General features: G+C 40.2%; 1 protein-coding gene across 4 annotated transcripts; it reads left to right on the forward strand.

Moving 5' to 3' along the window:
- Positions 1 to 781: 781 nt before the first annotated feature.
- LOC107995382 (protein kinase C, brain isozyme) lies at positions 782 to 20,801 on the forward strand. 4 transcript variants are annotated; one of them, XM_062082510.1, is made up of 13 exons: positions 782 to 1,488; positions 6,367 to 6,398; positions 6,477 to 6,559; positions 10,579 to 10,687; positions 13,408 to 13,536; positions 14,081 to 14,234; positions 14,306 to 14,534; positions 15,183 to 15,314; positions 15,395 to 15,660; positions 15,738 to 15,939; positions 16,024 to 16,212; positions 16,436 to 16,576; positions 16,633 to 20,801. In XM_062082510.1, exons 1-13 carry the CDS (start codon positions 1,289 to 1,291, stop codon positions 16,783 to 16,785), a joined length of 2,019 nt encoding a protein of 672 aa, XP_061938494.1. In that variant the 5' UTR covers positions 782 to 1,288; the 3' UTR covers positions 16,786 to 20,801. The 4 variants fall into 4 exon arrangements, with proteins under 4 accessions (XP_061938494.1, XP_016908345.1, XP_061938495.1 ...); XM_017052856.3 differs by lacking the exon at positions 10,579 to 10,687 and adding an exon at positions 7,998 to 8,109 and having other exon boundaries at positions 784 to 1,488; XM_062082511.1 differs by lacking the exon at positions 782 to 1,488 and adding an exon at positions 4,661 to 4,756.
- Positions 20,802 to 21,427: the final 626 nt, after the last annotated feature.

The following is a 21,427-nucleotide window of genomic DNA, read 5'->3' on the forward strand; positions in this document are numbered from 1 at the left end:
AAGGGAGAAAAGAGACAAGACAGCAGGAATACAAGGAGAAGGTTATCTAGTGCATTCGATATCCCCTCTCTACCGTAGGTAGCAATTCTCCCTCGGGGTTCGGTGAGGTCGTATATGCTCGCGGTTCTCGCGGATGTCGAATGTCGATATTCGAGTGCGCGGCGCAGGCTGAGCAGTAGCAATGTCGAGCCACTGCGCCGAGAATCTAAAATTATCGGTCTGTTCGAGAGAGGGGAAGGTATGTGCATCGGCAGAGGGACCGAGAGAAAACACAAGAGAATGAGAGGGAGTAAAAGAGGGGAAATTTATGAACGATGTAGGAAAAAAGAGAAGAGAGAAGAGCATGGGAGAAGAACAAAGCATAAGAATGGACGTAAACATACGTAACTAAAAGAAAAAACGGTGAAATATCACGGAAAGAGAAGGAAAAATAATCATTTTTATTATATTCGAAAGTAAATAAAGAGGAGGAAAATGTAAAGATCGGAGAATGGAATAGATTAAAAGAGAAAAATTGATATTCGAAAAAAGAGAGGAGAAGGGATGAGAAGTTGAATAAAAGGAAAATGGTAGAGATAGAAGCGCGGGTGGGCAATGGTTGAGCAAAGTAGGATGGAGGGGTTAAGGGGTTAAGGACGTGGAGCATAGGTGAGCGCGCGCGCGCGTATCGGCATAGGTAAGAAGAGTGGAAGAACGAAAGGGAAGGGTGAAGCGGGAATGTGAGATGCAGGCATGGAAAACGGGGTGGTGGCGATGGTGGGAGGAGGCGAAGGTGGTGGTGGTGATGGTAGAGGTGGCGGCGGCAGCGGCGGTGTTGGCAGCGAACGGCGAGGGCAGCAGAGTCGGTGGCCGTCGGTCTCGACACGAGTTACCGTGACAAGTGCATTACCTATTGCACCGTCGACCGAGTACACATACACCATATTCACACATACGTCTATACATATGCACACATCACACACGTACACATACTAAAAACGACACGTCGTCGTTGAGAGTGTTTCGACAGACGCGCGACAAACGGTTTTCTCTTTCCTCATCTCTATTTTTTTCTTTCTTTTCCGTCACCTTTTCCTCGCGTTTCCCTCTTCGTTTCTGAGCGTTTCCGAGCGCATCGCGATTGACTCGCTCGGACATCGCTCGTTTTTCCCCTTTATCAAGAGTCGATTCGTGTACGCGCGTGCATCTTTCGATTGACTGGAGAAGAATCAACGGAGGGGTAGAAAAAAGAATCGCACGAAATTTCACCCTGATCGGTCTCTAGGAAGATCGACAAGTGGAGCGCGCGATGGCGGACGATCAAGAAGCAAACAACACGTGCGAGGATTCCCTCGGGCCCGGTGATGCAAACACCGCATTCGCTAAGAAAATTCGAGGACGAAAAGGAGCCCTGAAGAAAAAGAATGTCTACGTGGTCAAGAATCACAGTTTCATGCCTCGTTTCTTTAAGCAACCAACCTTCTGCAGTCATTGCAAGGACTTTATATGGTAAGTCTTTCAAATATTCATTTTCTCGTCGTCATCGTATACATATGCGCGTTCCATCGCACTTTTGTGACATTTTGACATTTCTTCGCATCATCGCTCTATTTTTTTTTCTTCCTTCTCCGCTTCTTCTTTATCGATTATTTATTCCATCCCGATCAAACATCTCGTTTTTTTGCCCAATTCCATTCAAAATTTCCAATTATCCTTATTTCTTTCTTGCTTCTCTTTTTCTCCTTTTTCTACTCCATACGTATATCTTTTTCTCTTTCTGTCCTTTGATAATACATAAATCCAGTGGCCGATAGTTGCCGGTAGAGTAACTCGAGCAACGGTTAAACGGTCCGTCCTTGAGAATACTCGCGCTTCGTCTAAATTAGAAACAACGACCGGATGAGAGATCAATTCGGGCGCGGGATTTTCGAATGATTTTAAACGAATCAATCATGCATGAAACGAGTTCGATTTTTTGCTTTCCGAGTTATACCGGTTCTACGACATTTGTACGACGATCAATTATGTTTTTCATAGATAGAATCGGAGAAAGCAGAATGACTTTGAATATTGATTATACTACGGTAAAAAAAAAAAAAAACGATCGTAATCGTAATAGCAATAAACTATAAATCGACAATAGGATATATGCAATTGCGTAAGAAATTTTTTTTTTCAATTAAAGTTGTTCGGTGTATCTCATTTTCAATACCGGTATAACCAGTAATTATACGTAAACGATCGATCGAAACGTTAATCGATCGAAAAAGAAGGTTACGGTATGTCATAACCCGGACGGTGTCTAACGAGTAACATTTACTCGTAGTTGAAACGGTTACAAGCATTGACGCACAATAGCGAGCGACCCAGTAACCAAACTAACTTGTTTCGCCGACATCGATTTTGCCGTTCAGAACGGACGCAACAGACATTTCCGATCCAATTCTTTCCTATCTTTTGTTTCGTTTGCCTTCTTTACAAAATGCAAAGGAATGTGAAACGTGAAACGACGAAGAAATCGTTTCGATCTTCTCGATCTTCGATCTTCGATTGTCGTTTTTTTTTTCTCGTTCGATTCGTTCGATTTCCAGTTTGATTCGTTTAAGACGTCGGCGATAATTGGTTAAATTGTTTCAAACACGGTTAACTGATCCATCTCTATATCTACGATTCTTTCTATATCAACCGAGACAATCCGATCTATCGGATCGAATCAGGGTTATGTATAATCAAAGCGAAAATTAAATCTGCTCGTTCTATTTTTTTTTTCTTCTCATTCGCGAGTAAAATTTCACTTTACCGTTCGAGTTATCGCCAATCGTTACTGTCTTACGATCAGTTTGCAAGACAATACCGCGTTACGAAACATGAAATCACAAAAGACAAGAATGACGTCACGTATTTTCTGTCTAATTTCTTTTTCCAAAGAAAATAGCGAATTACTTGTTCGATTTCGTTATCCAATACGAACGTCTTTCTAAGGATCGACAAAAGGATCGAACGCAAGATTTATTATTTCACTGGCTTCTGTCTATTCGTAAATCACGTGTACCGATCGTGAGGCGTAACGTTTAAAACCATAAGTCGTTATCGAGTTGTGCGGTTTCGCGTGACGAAACTTGCTTTATCCGTGTCAGGATAACGAATACGAACACGCGCACGATTCATCTTTAATTACATGCTTACGTTTTTCTTTTCTATTTTATATTCGATCGTTTGATAATGTCAAATATTCGAAAACATTCGATCAATTTTATCCTTCTCTTCTTTCTCCTCGGATAAAATAAGATGGAAAAAAAATACACTTCTTCGTCGATTGATCCGATTATATTGCGAATAAAGATAGCGAAAAAAAATTGAATGCTCGTTACGAAGCACCGATGCGTGGATAACGATACGTGGTTCGAATTAATGGCGAAGTAGCGCTAGTGGCGATCAAACGAAATGAAACGATACGAGTTCGAGTTTCGTAAATCGACGGAATTTTTATTCGCGTTAATTTTAATGAAATTTCAATGCGAAACGTCGTCGCACAAGAAAATTCCACTCGTTATTCTTGGATAAACCATCGATCTATCGATTCGCTTCGACTAAACGGAACTACGTTCGTTTTTGACGTAATTTATATCACGCTTAATTCGATAGCGCATTTTTCGATCGATCGAATATCTTTGCTCTTCGATTCGAACAATAATATAAAGTTGAATTTACGTATCTTGATTTTCAGAGATAAGTTTGGTGTCATTGTTATAAATTAATTACAGAAAATGTCAAAATTGTTTAAATAAATGTCTCGTTCTTGTATCCTGCAACTTTTTTCTTAATTTTTCACTTAACAACAAGGCGATAGAGTTACATTATCGAATGCGACGAACGATAATAGAATATAGTCTCTGCGAGCGATAGCAATCTGGAAAAATGAGAATTCGAATAGGACGTGTTGAAAAATAAACGTTGCGATTACCGACAAATCTATTCCATTTTATTCGTGCGTGTGTTCGCCTGTATACTTGAAATTCGACTGAATTTCAGAACATGGATTCCGATAATCCCGGTCATTCCTCGAGAATTCACGAGAATCCTATCGCGTTGATCGTATCGCCGCGACTGGTTACTTACACACTGAATAGCTTTGAATTTCGATTCACCAACGGTCGTTTTTGGAATAACCTTGGAAATTTTGTCCGTTCGAAACTAAAAAAGACATCGCTGCGACGATTTATTTACGATATTTTTCCGACCCATATATATCATTTCATCGTGCACGAAGAAATTCCGCTCCACGCGAAATCTAGAAAAGCGAGCGTGGTCTGGCCGTTGGCCAGCGGTTCCCAACTGCCTGTTGAATTTTTCCGTCTTGCTCCAAGGATTTCGATCTCTTTTAAAATCGAATTTTTCTTGTTTTTAAATCGACAAAATGCTTTTTCTTTTTTTGAAAACAGCAGCGATGCGGCGTTCGATAATTTCGGTTAACGAGAAGTAAGAGAGAGAGAGAGAGAGAGAAAGAGAGAGAGTTATGTGATGGTGCGCGCGCGAGTACGCTTCGTTTGGGAATTTTTAGCGGTCCGTTGCGGTTCATTGCGGTCCGTGAGAGGGGAAGGGGGACAGGAGGGGGCAGGATGGTAGAAAATCGATGGAACCGAGCGAACCCAATTAGCTTGGAACAAAAGGCTTTCGATGAATTCTTGCGCGGATCGGTAAGGTCGTCGTCGATTAGCCCGGGAAACCCGTCTCGGTTCAAGAAGCACCTTCTTCGAATCTATATCCATTTATGCGCGTACGTATAATTTTACGATCGATTACTTTTCCTCGTGAACAAAAATTGAAAAATCTTAACTTCTCGAGTATAACTAGATTTTTCAATTTTTTGACAAACGCAAATCGGACTCGCTATATTCTTCAACCATTTTCTCTCATCAATTTCGATAACTTTTCTCCTCGAATTGCTTGCCGGATTTGATCGATCGGAAATTTCACAAAGACCATATCGATAGTGAGTGAAACGCGAACTTTTTCAACCTCGCTCTCGGTATCAGATTTCGCTTTCGATATTCAGCTCGCTCTGCACAAGAGACGAAACGAAAATTTTTGTTTGAACTCTCGCAACAATTCGTATTATTGGGCGATCGTGTGTCGGATACCAGGATATCGGGCGAGCGGCATACATGCTCCCTTTCGGCTCCGATAGCCGAACCGGTCGACTAAATCGACCTTAATTTTCCAAAGGGCGGCTGTTCACGATACGTGGCGCATCTCGGATCGAAAATAGAACCGGTCTACTCGTCTCATTCCAGTTATAGTAACCTCCGCTGCACAACATCTATGGCATACATATGCGTGTAGCAACGAGGTGTAGAGGCGTTCACACCTCGAGCGTTACACATCCTTCTATACCTTTTCAATTGATTCTCGTTTTTCCAGCGAGCCTACAATTTTAAATTTTCGCGTCTTCGAATTGTCCACATGGATAGAATCAGAATTCAATTTCTAAAAAGAAAAAAGTAAAAATATAGCAACGACCGTTTGAAGATGGAACAGTTGTTTCCTCGCCATACTCACCAACTACCTTTCGACGCAACAACCGCGCGTGTTTCGATTTAAGCTTCGAAGAAATGTAGGCTAATCGGGGATTCGCATCGATTTTTCTCCTCTTCTCCTTCTTATTCTTTCCTCCTCGAATTACGCGTGTCTTTTTTCAATTTTTCCTTCTTTTCGTTCCACGCTCTACTTTATTTCCGCAATTTTTTTTCGAAAATCGTCGTCGTCTCTCACAAGTACATGATCGAACGAAAAGATCGTTACGCTCTATCCATCAATATTTCGCATCTTCTCTTGTTTCTTAACTCATCATTATCATTGTTTTTAAGAGAATTACGGCCAATTCGATACGCTTTATTGTCTCGAATCGAAACCTATTATTGATACATTGTTCAAACCTTGAAATATCGATCTGTTCGTTGAAGCTGATTTAATCGTTAACAGTCAACCGTTACGGAGACGTTACGCGTCAGATTATCGATAAATGCTATATTGAAAACTCACTTTTGATAATTTACTTTTGATAATGATAATGATCATTCTAATATTGAGATCATCACGTCTTCGTTTAGAGAAACTGAATTTCATCTCGTTCGAGTCGAGGCTTAAAATTCGACAAGTTCGATCGGCCATGAAAATTAATAATACGGAATATAATTTGACGGAATAAAAAATTTGTTTCCTCGAAATTATTCATTTCGGAAAAATATTTTCATTTTCGAATCGAACAGCGATGGATAATGTTATAATGCATAACTGTCAGCTTTCTTTGCCAACGAGAACAACGACGAGAAAACGATAAAACGTTCGCCGAACGAACAACTGACAGAATGTAAACTTTTGTTTCAGGGGCTTCGGGAAGCAAGGATACCAATGTCAAGGTAAGAAACTTGTTCGAGGCTTCGACACCCGCGACTCGAAACACCTTCGCCACCATTTTGTCCCGTTTGTATTTCCAGTGTGCAGTTTCGTTGTTCACAAACGATGTCACGAGTACGTGACCTTCACGTGCCCTGGTGCCGACAAAGGAGCTGATTCCGACGTGAGTATCGAGCAACCGCATATTTCGTTAGACACGATTTCTGTTCGTTTATTATTCTTCTTTCTCGACGCAGTTTTATCGCCCCTTTCTCTCTTTCGTCCTAAGCCAAGGACCAATGAAATCGCGATTCGATTAATAGCTCGTGTACCCGACTTCTTCCCTCGATCGACGCGTACCTATTCATACAAATTCGTAAGTGGGATGACCTCTCTCGAGGAGAGAGGAAAATGGCGATTATTGCTGCATCTCTTTCTCTCTCATTTTCCCCCAGTGAACGCGAATTAATCAATGACCAAATGCAACAGGGCGTTTATTTTGTAATAACTGTATATATATATATATATCGCTATTTTCTTACTAATTAAAAACATTCGATTCGGAATACGATGATGTTGATTATCGATAGTTTATACAATACGATAGATGAGAGAGAAAAAGAAAGAAAAGGCGTTGTATGCACGTGACGCGTGTATGTGTTGTTCGTGCGCGCGTGCGTATGTGTGCGCGCGCGGCGAGAGAGAGAGAGAGTGTGTGATAAAGAAGGAAGAAGAAGGGTAACGAGCTGAAACGAAGTCGCCAAAACGGCATATCGCGACGATCAGAGGAGGATAAGAATGATCCTCGGCTGGAGCAAACAGGGAAAGGATACCCGGGGCTAAGAGCTATAAATATATATATATATACATTTTTCCACGTTTTCTCGCACCGCGCACGATTGGCCTTAAGCGTTTACTGCGCTTCGTTTTAACCACGCTTGTAACACGAAGTATAATTATGCGGACGAGTGATATAAGGGAAATTATGCGCGTTGGAAAAACCAAAACGGTTTTAAAATTTTTCAGGAACAACGTTCTCGACTCGTTCGCGATCAGTTCGCCAATCGGTTCCTCTTCTTTTCGAGTCGCGAACGTTTTTTCCTCATCACTGCGGAAAGAAATGGTTTTTTTTTTTTTCTTATTCATACTTCGACTAAAACGATCAATGTCCTAGCGTCGTCTTCCTTGGCCCTGGTGCTGATTTCCTTCCTGTGCTTCTGTGCTTCGAAGACGACTCTTCTCGATACCCAAAAAAAAAAAAAAACCTTTAAACCATTGTCCTTTCTATTTTCGAATTGATTTCCCCGAATGGCGATGCCCAGATCTAACGTAGAGGACAATAATCAAATTCAACGCGTTCGTAATTAAAAAGAAGCGAGAGAATAATATCATCGAGCCACGCCGAACCGGAGGCGTTCGATTTCGATTCGGTTGCCAACTCTGTTTGTCCAAACCAGAGAAAGACACGAAGAGAGACGAAAGTTATCGCGCGATCGCTTGTTGGGGAAATCGTCTCTCTCCTTCCTTCCTTCATTCCTTTCTTCTCTATTTATTTTCCTTTCCCACGCCTATGACCCGAGAGTCTGCGTGTGTGTGCACGGTGTAATGGTGTAATAACGCAGGACACGCGGACGAAGCACCAATTCAAGCAACACACCTACAACAGCCCCACCTTCTGTGACCACTGCGGTAGTCTTCTCTATGGTGTCATCCACCAGGGCATGAAGTGCCAAGGTATCATATCAAAAACAAAGAAAATGGAAAGAAACAAAAAATAAAAAAATTAATAAACGAGACACGCAACCAGTCACACGCACACAGACACACGAAAAGAAAAAAAGAACACAAACACTGTCGCACATTGTTGCCAATCGTACATTTTTTTTATCTATGGTCTACCGTTTGTTCGTGGTGTTGCTTTGTCTTCGTCTTCTGATCTTCCTCTTCCTCCTTCATCTTTTCTCTCGTTCTATCTTCTCACTTTCCTTTCATTCTTCTTTTTCTTCCTCTTTCTCTTCTTCTATTTCTTCTTCTTCTTCTTCTTCTTCTTCTTTTTCTCACTTCTCTGTTTTTATTCTTTGTAAAATATATATATATATACTTTCAAAAAAAAGCTTGCCCTTCTTGCGAAAGTCGAATATATATATATATATATTCGTGTGTGTTGAGTAACAACCGTAACCGACTTTCGCAAGTACGATCGAGGAAATAGATGCGCAAAAAAATATTTCGAAACAGGTGGTTGTTCCTTCGTTCTCGCGCATCCACTTTTCTCTCGACGTTCATTCGTTCTCTTTCTCTCTGGTACAATTCGCGGCAAGCTTTCTCATCCCAACCCACGTGCGGCTTGATCGCAAGGACCGCTATTTGTGCCTCTGAATGTCTACGTGTTTGCAGACGTATGTCGATATTAAGCATTACCACGCATATCTTGTACGTACTGCTCTCTATGTGCGCACAGAAACATGTACCTGTTTATTTTCCTCCGGGAAAGGGAACGCGAAGGAAAGAAGAGAAGCATCTCTCTCTCTCTCTCTCTCGCTTTTATCCTTCGTAATCGTGGTCCGAGCCGAATTTAGCGATGGATCTTACTTAGACTCGATAATTTCGAGAATTCTTCGTATCGAGAATATTATGCCCATCGTTGGAGTAATCTCGTTTTTTAAATTTGAAGTCTCTTCTTTCTTTTTTTTTTTTTCCAATTTATACAACGCGTTCGCGCGAAACGTTTTCCTTTCCACGCTCGTACTTACTTTAAATCTTTTCACATCGTTGTCATCGTTTCTACGACACACGTGCACATACGGTCGATGTCGTACACGGCACGCGCAATATGTATTTAGTTTGGTCCTTTATACATCGATAACTTCGTTCTTTCGATCTTTTTTTTCGTTTAATTCGTTGTTTCGAATTTTTCGATAGGTAAAAATCGTAGAGAATGATGATTAAAAGAAAAAGGAGAAAAATAAGAAAAAAGATAGAATCGTCGAATTTCACGTAGATATCGAAAAAAAAGGAAAAGCGATTTGTTATTAAGTTTAAACGATAGAAAGGATTGCGATCATGCCGTGAGTAAATCTTTCTCTTTTTATTAATTTTTTTCGAACAAGAACAGAAGAATCTTCGATCCTCTCTGTGTATTATACGTTATATAATATATATATATAAATATAATATATTGTAAATATTTCTTCCACTTGGTATGATCTATTATTTGATGTATTATTCAATGTCTCTCCGCTATTATTTATCTCCGAATTTAATCCGTTTTTTCGTACTTTTTTTATTTACGTCGCATCACGCAAATCCGTTTCTCGACGGCGCGTAAATTTTTTTCTCCTCTCTCCTCTTCCCTCGTCGTAGTTTATTTTCGTGTCATTTGGTAACGTAACGCGGGTAAATTGAAATTCTTTCGAGTGCGCGTACACACGAGCCGTGAACGCGCGAATTTACGCTTTATCGTCGGCTGAGAATGACACTCGATGCCAGGAAGAAAAGAGGAAGAGCGAACGAGCAAGTTAATTAAACGCTCGAGACTGCGAGGAGGAAGAAAAGGCTGGAAAATTAGAGAAGCAAAGGAGCGGGGCGTTAGCGTCCGAGAGAGGCAAACACCTACCGCCCACCTCTCTCCTCTCCCCCCCTTCGACGAGCCGGTCCATTTCACTCGGTCTTGTTCAACTGCTCCCGCTCCGTTCCCTCTCCATTTCTCCTTCTCTCTCTCTCTCTCTCTCTGTCTCTCTTTGTATCTCTTTCTCTTTCTAATTGCGTTTCGTCGCGGAAGAAAACGGAGAAGAAAAACAACGAAATTGAATTTTATGAGCAAAGCGTGACCTTAACTGAGTTTCGTCCCTACAACGATACCCAACTTTGGCTGCCTATCTTTATCGTTATTGCGAGGGAAATAGGTGTTTACTCGCGGAACACGACTCGTTTTATTTTCTACTCTTTCGAGTATTTTTCTCTAGAGGCTAACTTTTCAAAAAGAAAAAAAAAAATGGACGGAGCGAAGTTTTCTAAAAGAGAAAAGAAAAAAAAAAGAAAGAAAGAAAAAAAAAGAAGAGGCGCGGGCGAGTAAACTCGAAAGCAATAAGCGATATAGTAGTGTCGGTTGTGGATTCTCGGGTTGTATCTCTCTTGGAATCTTAGAGAATCAGATCACAATGAAGGACCGGGCTTTCCCGGGCCGCTATTTCTTGTTCCCAGATGAGCACCGCACACAAATGGGAGGTTTTCACGTACCTGACGCCAACCTTCTGCGACCACTGCGGCTCGATGCTTCACGGTATCGCGCATCAGGGACTTAAATGTTCAGGTAGTTAACAAACAACAACATTCAAATCAAACAAATTCAGTCCGTAATTACATTTCCACGAAGCGGCTAGATCGCACGCGTTTTGTCTCTTCACGTAGCTATCTTCGAAATAATAAAAAAAAAAAGATTCGCATTCGTCTAGATTCGAGTAGAAATGGTTGCCGGTTTCGTGTTTTTTTTTTTTTTTTTTGTTTTTATTTTATTTATCTCCTCGGTTAACCTGTTACTTGCGTCGCAAAAAAAAAAAAAAAAAAAACGAGATCGGCGCTGTCTCCACCTCGAATCTAGTTGGATTGCGATACCCCTGTATTACGAACTCGATTCGATCTCCGCTGGTATTCTTCTTCCGCGACTACATAGTAGCTGATCGAACACAAATTTTCGCTCGAAATTTCCCACCTAAATATCCAAAATAACGCGGTAATATAGCTTCGCTTTCGCCTCTCACTATCGATCTTCCCTTTCTCTTCCCTAACTTTATCCCTCCTCCCCTCCCTTCACGAATCGCAATCTCCAGTTTCTCTACGAATTCTCAATTCACGTTTACGATCCATATTCTCTTTCCTCTAAACGTTCGTTTATTTTTCTCGTCTCCACGGTTATCTCTTTCCATTTCTTCGTTTCAACGAGAGAAACATATTTTCTTGCCTCCCAACGTCTGCTTACGTTTACGTTTATGCGGATATAATCGATTGGACTGAAGCAGGGAAGCGACGTCGACGCATCGAAAAAAAATATTTCTTTTTTTTTTAACGTTTATCCAACATTTTCCGCGATTTCTTCAAACACCGTACGTTTTCATCGTAGACTTCGTCGTTGCTATCGTCATCGTCGTTATAACCTTCGTCTTTACTTGGTGTCGTCGTTGTGGTCGTCGTCGTCGCCATTGTCATATTCGCAGTTTCGTTCTCGTTCTCTTCCACTCTCTCGGTGGTTTCTCATCATCTTTGTCATTTTCTTTCGTCGATTTATCTTCTCACGATTCGCTCTCTCAACATTCGCTGTCCTTTTTCCGTTCATCCATCGATTATTATTTATTTAACAAATCAAAAACTTTGCGAATTGCTCGCGATCAAAATGCGGTATATTATCACGTACACAGTAGGTATCCGATTGATGTAACGAAAAATTTCAAGGGAAGAAACGCTAGCCTGTTGCTCGTGTTTTGGTTCCGCACACTTTCGATCGGTGTGTGTAAAACGATACTCCGGTTTCGACTACGAAGCCGGGAACCTTGCACTTGGTCGTTCGCCTATTAGCCCCCTCTCCCCTCGCTTGCTTATCCCATTGCTCTTTTTGCCACGTTCTCTCTCAGTCGGGAGAGCTCATCGCCTTTTATATGTATACACGTAGAATGTTACCTTTGTTACGTATTTTAGCGACACTTTACGTACGATATCTCACGTCCGTGAAATTTTTTTTTTTTTCTATTTTTTTCTTTAACATTTCTCGATCATTGTACATACATGATTCTACATACACGATTGTACATACGATGCATGCTCGTCGATGTAGTAATACGTGTGTATAACGTAGATTTATACGTTATATTTTTTTTCGCTCGGTATCGATCGAACGCGTAGAATACGACACACTTCTCTTCGATCGGTGTGCAACAACTCTCTTTCTCATTGGGCATTATTTACAGACCGTTGTATATTTATACTTGTTAACCTTAATATTAGATTTTATTCGACCAACACGTATATAATACACCTATATACATGTATTTTTCGATTTATCCTCTGTTTCGACTTTATCCCCCAATGTTCCGTGCTCGAGGAGACCATATACACGTCTCGACTTACACGTGAATGTATGTAAATGTGTAATATTTCGCGATCGTTATATTTTTCCTTTTTTTTATTCTATCCGAATGTATGTAGATAACGATTTGTCCAATTGACAATTACAAACGTACAACGACCACACATAGTTTATCGTAGTGGCCGCTTCTTGTTGCATCATTCCACCTTTCGTAGTCAAAAGGATTACGAGGATTATTATCGTATAATTTTTTTCTTTTTCTCTCTCTCTCTTTTTCTCTCTCTTTCTCTTTCTCTCTCTCTCTCTCTCTCTCTTCTTTTTCTTCTTCCTTTCTCGAAGAATGTGGAATGGAAACGATAATTTCCTCGTAATCCGTTCCATTATCCTTCACGATACGAGCACGAACCACCGTCTCAATCGAGCATGTGTTTCGAACGGTCGTTCGTCGAGTTTCGCGCGTGTGCACTTTCGACTGCAGCCGCGATCGTGCGTCTCGATTCATTTTCTCTCCATCGAGAGGAAAAGTAAAAGAGAAACGAACGGGTTCGAGTGGCTTGTACTCGATAATTAACGGGAGAGGAAAAGAAAAGAAAAGAAAAAAAAAGAAAGGAAAGGAAAGGAAAGGAAAGAAACGGTCGGCAGCTGCAGTTTCGATAGCGAGTGAAACGCGTGAAAAACCGCGCCCCTATCCTGCATCCCGCTGCTCGAACCAACACTTTCAGGCAAAAATGCCAAAGAAAGAAAAGAGAGAGAAAAAAAAGATAGTATAAAATAATGTGCAAAAAGATGAAAAAAAAAAAAGAAAGAAAAAAAGAGGAAAAAATGAAAGAAAAAAAAAAGATAATGAAAATAAGAGAAAATAGATATACGAGATTGCCGGTCTGGTTGCAACGTAAACGTGCCAGCGAACGTTGGGCCACGATTATAATCGATCATGATCTAATAACGTGCAGCATGCGACATGAACGTTCACAAGAGATGCGAGGAGAGCGTGCCGAATCTTTGCGGATGCGATCATACGGAGAGACGTGGTCGTATAAACTTGTACATCTCGTGCTCCGGAAGCAAGCTCACGGTCGAAGGTAAGTAGCGTCCTATCTTATCATACTGCGTGCTCGAGCTTTCAACCTTTCGCTTCGATCGATTCCCTAACTTTTTTTTTCTTTTTCTCCTTTTTTCGAGAAATAATTTTCTTATTTATATACAACAAAACCAGCGATAATTTGACGAGTAAGGCGTAAGCAAGGTCTCTAAACGGATTTATTAATCTTTTTCGCTCGCTTCACTCGCTGCGAGTGATTGGCATTAAAAATACCTTCGAATCGATTTATCGACGACGCTTTCGTCAAACGGGTGTTGAAGAGGTGTGGAACAGGGCCTCAACGCGACTCGACCCAAGATCTTTGTATATTATTAGATCATTGTTACCGGTCAAATTAAACCTCCTCCGATTCAAGGCCGGCACGTTAATTATCGCGGATGAGATCTTTTTTTCCCATCATATCTCTCCTTATACGTATATACGTGGATATAATCCACGCGAGAGGAAGGTTGAAAGGCTTGAAACGATAGCAGGGGGAAAAACGTGTGACGTGTTTTCTATGTATTCGTGTATCGAATTTCCAGTGAAACAGGGGCGAAATTTGATTCCGATGGATCCAAACGGATTGTCGGATCCATACGTCAAGTTGAAGTTGATTCCAGATTCGGACACCGTGAAGAAGAAAACGAAGACGATCAAGTCCTCGTTGAATCCCGAATGGAACGAGACTATCATTTTGTGAGTGAACGCGCTGATTATATATACATATATATAAAATTGGATGAGAAAAAAAATTTTTCATTTTCCAGCGACTTGAAACCCGAGGACAAGGACAGGCGGCTTTTGATCGAGGTTTGGGATTGGGATCGAACGTCGAGGAACGATTTCATGGGCTCCCTCTCCTTCGGGATATCGGAGCTTATCAAAGCGCCTGCCAATGGCTGGTTCAAACTTCTCACCCAAGAGGAGGGGGAATATTACAACGTACCTGTTCCGGAGGAGGGCGTCGATCTAGCCGAGTTGAAGATGAAGATGCGAGTATGTTTGTTTATTTATTTAACCTCTACGCTCAGCACGGTGCGCTCTCGGTCACCGCATGGCTCGATGCGAGAAGTGGCTCTCATCTGGATTCGAATACAATATTTCTTTATGAGTAATTTTTTTTTTAGAATAATATAACTTTAGCTCTTTCCTCTTTACGTTTAATATATATATATATAAATTATAATAATAATAATAATATATAATAATCTTATGAAGCATAGAGTAATACAATAGATCGAATAGATTTTTAGATTTTCTTATTTCAAATCAAATCTTGGATTGGATTGCATCTTCGGCATTAGTTAATCGCGGTAAAAAAGGAATATTATATTTTCAAATATTTTTGAGTTTAGAATTCTATAGAATGATTAACTAATGAGTTTAATGAAATTGACGAAGAGAGCTTGTACTCAAGAGATTTGATAATATTTTGGAGAGCAACATTGCTTTTCGTTATGATTTATTGCTCCATTGAAAATATATAAATAACACAAAAATACAAGTAAATGTACAAATGAATCAACATTGCATTTATACAAATATATAGCGTGTGATACAACTTGAAATAAAAAAAAAAAAAAATCAATAAAAATGAGAAGAACGAAATGAGATTACAAATTTTTTCGATTCGTTTTCCCGCAGAAAACCTCGGTCACGAAAAAGACGACCACCACTCAGGACAAGGAGGTGCCCCACAACATGGGCAAGAGCGACTTGATAAGGGCGAGCGATTTCAATTTCCTAATGGTGCTCGGCAAAGGCAGTTTCGGAAAAGTCTGGTTAATTCCTTCCTTTTCCCCTTCTCCTTATTCGTTTACGCTCTCGTCTTATCGGATCTTATCTCTTTCCCGAAGGTTATGCTGGCCGAGAGGAAAGGTACCGACGAGCTGTACGCGATCAAGATTTTGAAGAAGGATATCATCATTCAGGACGACGACGTGGAGTGCACCATGGTCGAGAAACGCGTGTTGGCGTTGTCCACTAAGCCGCCATTTTTGGTCCAACTACACTCCTGCTTCCAAACCATGGATCGCCTCTATTTCGTGATGGAATACGTGAACGGTGGGGATTTGATGTATCAGATACAACAGTGTGGCAAGTTCAAAGAGCCTGTCGCTGTGTGAGTGATCCCCCCCAAACTGAGCAACCACCAGCGAGCCAATAACGTCGATAAAAAAAATCCTTTGTTATTTCTAGATTCTACGCGTCCGAAATAGCGATCGGCCTTTTCTTCCTCCACGGCCGAGGTATCGTGTATCGGGATCTGAAGTTGGACAACGTGCTGCTGGATCAGGACGGTCACATCAAGATCGCCGATTTCGGTATGTGCAAGGAGGGGATCAGCGGGGACAAGACCACGAAAACGTTCTGCGGGACGCCCGATTACATCGCGCCGGAAGTTAGTGAAATTTCGAATTTTTTTTTTTTTTACGTTACCTTACCGATCGATTACTTCTTACCGATCGAGTCTCTCCTTTCACAGATCATATTGTATCAACCGTACGGGAAGTCGGTCGACTGGTGGGCGTACGGCGTGCTGCTGTACGAGATGTTGGTCGGTCAACCGCCGTTCGACGGCGAGGACGAGGAGGAATTGTTCGCCGCAATAACCGAGCATAACGTCAGCTATCCGAAGAGCTTGTCAAAGGAGGCGAGGGAAATTTGTAAAGCGGTGAATACGAGTCTTCTCTCGAACTCGAGAAATTTGAATATTGAAATGATTTTACAATATCTTTCTCCCTTTGTTCCTTTTATTAGGAAGTATAATAATGATCGTACGATTTAGATTATTTTGTTAAGACAAATTTAAGGTCGTATACACTTCTCTAATGAAGAAATAAAGATCTAAGGAACCTATCGATCAATATATTGATCCTTTCAACGTTTTCTTTCAGTTTCTCACGAAGAATCCGGTGAAGAGACTCGGCTGCGGGCTACGAGGAGAGGAGGACGTACGGAGCCACGCGTTCTTCCGACGTATCGATTGGGAGAAGATAGAGAATCGGGAGGTGCAGCCACCGTTCAAGCCGAAAATCGTGAGTATCTTTATGTAAGGGGAAAGAGAGGAGAAGTTGAACGTTTCATTCCGTAGAAACATCGCAAGGACGTAAGCAACTTCGACAAGCAGTTCACCTCGGAGAAGACGGATTTGACTCCCACGGACAAGTTGTTCATGATGAACCTGGATCAAACGGAGTTTATGGGTTTCTCGTTTCTCAATCCGGAATTCGTGCAACACGTTTAAATCGATGGAATATCCTAAGTCACTGGCTAGTTTTAATCTCATACGTTTCTCTCTCTCTCTCTCTCCCTCCATCTCTCCCTCCAAAGACGTTCATCTTCGCTACTCAGGGGCTTTCACCGTCATTTCCCTATCTCTTTCTCTCTATCTCTCTATCTATCTATCTATCTCTCTCTATCTCTATACTTCTTTCTTCCTCCGAACCCCCGATATCGATCCACTTTCTTCGAAACTTGGCAATTTGGTATCTCGGTTGCTAGAGGCAACTTTTTCCAAAAAAAAAAAAAGAAGAATTTTCACTTTGTAATCTTTAATAATCTCAGAGATCGGGTCTCAACGTATCGCGTTGGTTATCGCGTTGGATTCGCCCGATGAAACGAAACGGGATGAAAATCGGAAGGTGCTACGAGATCGGGTGGTACGAGAAAAGAAAAGAAAGAGGAGAAAATAAATTACGATCGCAAATCGTTGAATGGAAAACGTCGCGCTTCCTTCAGCGTTTTTATCGGAAAATATTTCCCATATTGCCCTTCTCGTTCTTCTCCCCCCACCCTTCCTCCTCGATACGTTTTTCTTCGATTATTTTCCGGGACACGTATATACACACATACACGTACACGTACACACACATACACGCGACTGTGTAAATTATACATATTGAACAAATGAATTATATTCCTATTGTTATTATGATTAATTATTATTATTATTATTATTATTGTTAATATTACTATTATTATTATTATTAGATATATTCTCCAACTTATAGAAATAATCGCGAATTGTTATACGTGTTATACGTGAATTTATTAAATTTCAATCCGCGAATTAATTTCGTTTAATTAAACGATTTTCTCTTATGTAATCTTTCCAGCTAGTTAAGATAATTAAGCGAATTAATTTTTTCTTTTTTTGCGGACACGGATAAAAAAAATTTTAACGAACGGTAACAAACGTTCGATTTCTAGTCCACACATTTCCATACAGGTATAATGCTTATACGTATGTATAACGTGTGCCTATATACGGAGAAAAATTATACGATACATATATGTATATATACGATATATATATATATATATATCGTATATTTGCTCCCCGCTAAATTAATTGGTTATCGAAGCACGAACTCGAAGCGCGTTTTCTTCTGAATGCCATTTATTCACTTCCAAGAACGTGCTCGGTGAGCTTGACGGTGGTAGTGAGATTATAACGATCGTAAGTAATTTTATACGCGAGGACGGACTGCAACAATGTTGACGTTGTTGTTTGCGAAAAAAGAGAGAAAAAAAAGAAAAAAAACACGTACAGACGATTAGGATGGTGCTAGAATGATCGACGATACGACGGTCGAATCGAGTTATTCTTGTCTGGTTTGTTAATCGATGTCCATTCGATACTTGCCTCGTTCGGAGCTCGTTGTTATCGATCGAACGAAGCGAGTATAGGTAGTGGAAAGACAGTGGAACGGTTATTTCATCACCGGCACACATCTCGTATTTTCCTCGCTTTTTTCGATTCGTTGATTTCGAGTCGTTCGCTCGAAACGACGAAAGGGCGATGCTTCGGTATTCCTCGATGAAGCTCTTCTCGTGCCTGAAATCCTCGCTCCGGTGATATACGCCTTTTCTATCGAGCTTGTTTCGGCTCGCGTCATCGAGGACGAAAACAATGAAACGACGAACGAAACGTTCGATCGATTTTGCGAAGTCGCGAAAAATTTTTTCCTCCTCGATCTCTCTTTTTTTCGGTCGGTTGCTACGCCGACGCTCGATAGTAGGATTAATTATTACTTGTCGATTAATTAAGCGTAATTGTCGTAGATATATATATAAATATAAATATATATATATATGTATATATACATATATATATACATATATACATATACATATACACACAGACACACACATATGTATACAAGTTGACTGGCTCGTTAATTTTTACGAGCGTCCCCTTTTTTTCTAATACATATATATATATATAGACACATATACACACGTTTCACGTTCGCGACTCGACGAGTGACAGTGGAACCGTTCGACAATCGAAATGTTCGAGTTTACGAGTGCGTTTCGCTTGGAACATTAACTCTATACGTTAGCAACCATCCTCGATAAATTTTTCACTCTTCGAGAACAAAGCGTACACGTTAACATACGCGCACGCACACGGACTCGTACCCTTCCATTCGGGATCTTTGTTATCTCTCGCTCGTAACGATCTTCCATTTTAAAAAAAACCTTTGCCTCCTTTGTCCTCTGATGTTTAGTCCATCGGCGGACAAAGGATACGAGTTCGTGAATTTCGAAAGAAAAAGAGAGAAAAGAAAAAGAAAACAATCGAGCGTATTAATTACATGTTCCAATAAATAAGCGATTATCGTAACGTAATTCTCGCCTCCTTTATTCAACGGGTGATTCAATCATATTCTTCTATCCACGAATTTACGTAATCTCCTTGATATCCCACCGCTCTTCTCTTATCCGATTCGATTCAAGAATCACACGCACCTCGTCACGTGTTACGATTCCCTTGTTCGTCAAAATGACTTTTTTTTTCTTTTCCAACCAACGATTCGCGTGACAAAGTGATGATTTCAACCGATTTCGATGATTTTAATTTATCGAAAAATCCAAAATGATTAATGGCGAATCGCGTTCTGTTTGTATAGAACAATATATCGATCTCACAAAATAAAAATTCCTTCAATTTCACCGATCGATTTTTTTTTTTTTTTTTTTTTGATATATCCCAAATGTTCGAGACTACGTAATCCATGTTCGAGATCTATCTATTTTTGTACCAAAATGATAAAAAAAAAAAAAAAAAGAGAAGAAAAAAAAGAAAAAAGAATGAAAGAAATTTCTTTATTCACTAAAGAAATCGTGCCGTGAAATCGCGCGATCGATTCTTTTTTTCTTCCTCTAACGGCCGTCTAGTGATGGGTAGTAGTATATCTTTTCCCATCACTGTGCGATCATATCTTTCGTAACCTATTTTAGATCGTACGCGAACAAAGATAGTAATCGTTGGATAATTTCATGAAGTAGTCATCGATTAGCGGAACGATTTATAGTTCGAAAATTGAAACAAAGCGGAAGAACGAGGAATCTAGAGATCTCGAGCATCCTCGAAGTCGGCAAAACGCCATGTTTCGAGGCTGCACAAGCTTACCTAGTCTTATTTACTTACTCACGTATATATATACATATATATATATGTATAGATAATAAGCTCTGCTGGCATTCCAGCTAAGCGACATACACGATGATTTTATAATTGTTGTCGCCGATTTATCCTCTCTTGTTTTTTCTTTAAAGATAAAAAAAAAAAAGAAAAAAATTATTTCTTTTTTCCTCAATACGATCTTTTTTAATTCTCTATTCGATTCTCTTTCATCTCGTTCATTTCTGTATATTTACTTTATACCCTCTTTTCATCTTTGTGCTCTGATCATTGTTCCTATTTAAAGTTTTAAAAGTTTTTAAAAGTAAGGGGTAGAGAATGATATCGTTTATCGTAGTTTTTAATGCAGTAAAACAGTTAAGACACTTGTTAATCTCAATTATTAAAATCGCGAAAAATCTATACGTGTTTTGTCTATCGACGCGAAACAAATCTCTCTCGAATTCTCTCTTACGTCCTAAAAATCGTATCGTTATTCGAGTAGCGAAACAGTTTGAACAAATTTCTTTCTTTATTCGTTCGTCGAATGTGTATATCTTCTTCCATATGTTGTGAATTATCTTATTGTAAAGATTGAATCACGTGTTCCACGTGGTTCGTCTGTTCGAATGGAACGAACCGATAAGAAGAAGAGAAGATGAAATATATTCAAAAATAAGGAATGTAAATCGCGTAACTTCGGTCACTCTCGAAGTTGTAATTTTGTTCGTTTCTCTCGATTACACGTCGCATGACACTATACACAAGTTCGCTCGTACACACATGTTTTTAAAATGTTTTTCTGCATTTATAATGTCCTAATAAAAAGTTTCGAATCGTGTCATGAGAAAGATTATTCGTGAAATTGTACTCGAACAAACCATACTGCACGTACGAAGAGTTTCGTTTCGAAACTTTGAACGTAAAAGTCGATTCTCGAATCGAAACTCGTACTCGCGATCAGAACGCCATCTTTCGATCCTTGTCGCTCCAGTGAGAAGACGCCACTTATACCGGTGTCAAGTATCAAGTGAAATCGTTTGCAAACCGAACCGCGGAAATCGTTATCGTCATACTTAATATCGATATTATATCCGAATAACGCGAACAACGAAAAAGTTAGTGTCGTGATGTGTGGATAGAAGCAATATAATTTCTCGATAACGTTTCTCAATCGTGACGTTTTGTCTTTCGACTATTCTTTTTTCTTTTTTTTTGCCATTAAACGTTCGCGTCTCCGTAATGCGAATGTAATTCGAATTAATCGAAGGTATCGGTGAATACGCGATCATTGCTTCGTCTCGTTCTCTTTTATCTCAAATCACTTTTTGCTTCGAAACGCGACGACTATGAGTCTGCGCGCGCATCCATTGCTGTCAGTTGCACGTTGCGGGAACTCCGAAGAAAGGACGAATCGTTCAAAATGATATTCCTTTTTTGTTCGTTTTTATTTGGATGAATCAAACGGATCGTTTCA

This window comes from Apis cerana, linkage group LG11, assembly GCF_029169275.1.
Source record: "Apis cerana isolate GH-2021 linkage group LG11, AcerK_1.0, whole genome shotgun sequence".
Classification (NCBI taxonomy): Eukaryota; Metazoa; Arthropoda; class Insecta; order Hymenoptera; family Apidae; genus Apis; species Apis cerana.

Bases quoted from the DNA above. Each gene is read 5' to 3' on its own strand.
- LOC107995382 (XM_017052856.3), top strand. From the start codon at position 1,289: ATGGCGGACGATCAAGAAGCAAACAACACGTGCGAGGATTCCCTCGGG. The intron at 15,940-16,023 runs GTTAGTGAAATT...CTCCTTTCACAG, and splicing joins CCGATTACATCGCGCCGGAA to ATCATATTGTATCAACCGTA. The intron at 16,577-16,632 runs GTGAGTATCTTT...TTCATTCCGTAG, and splicing joins CACCGTTCAAGCCGAAAATC to AAACATCGCAAGGACGTAAG.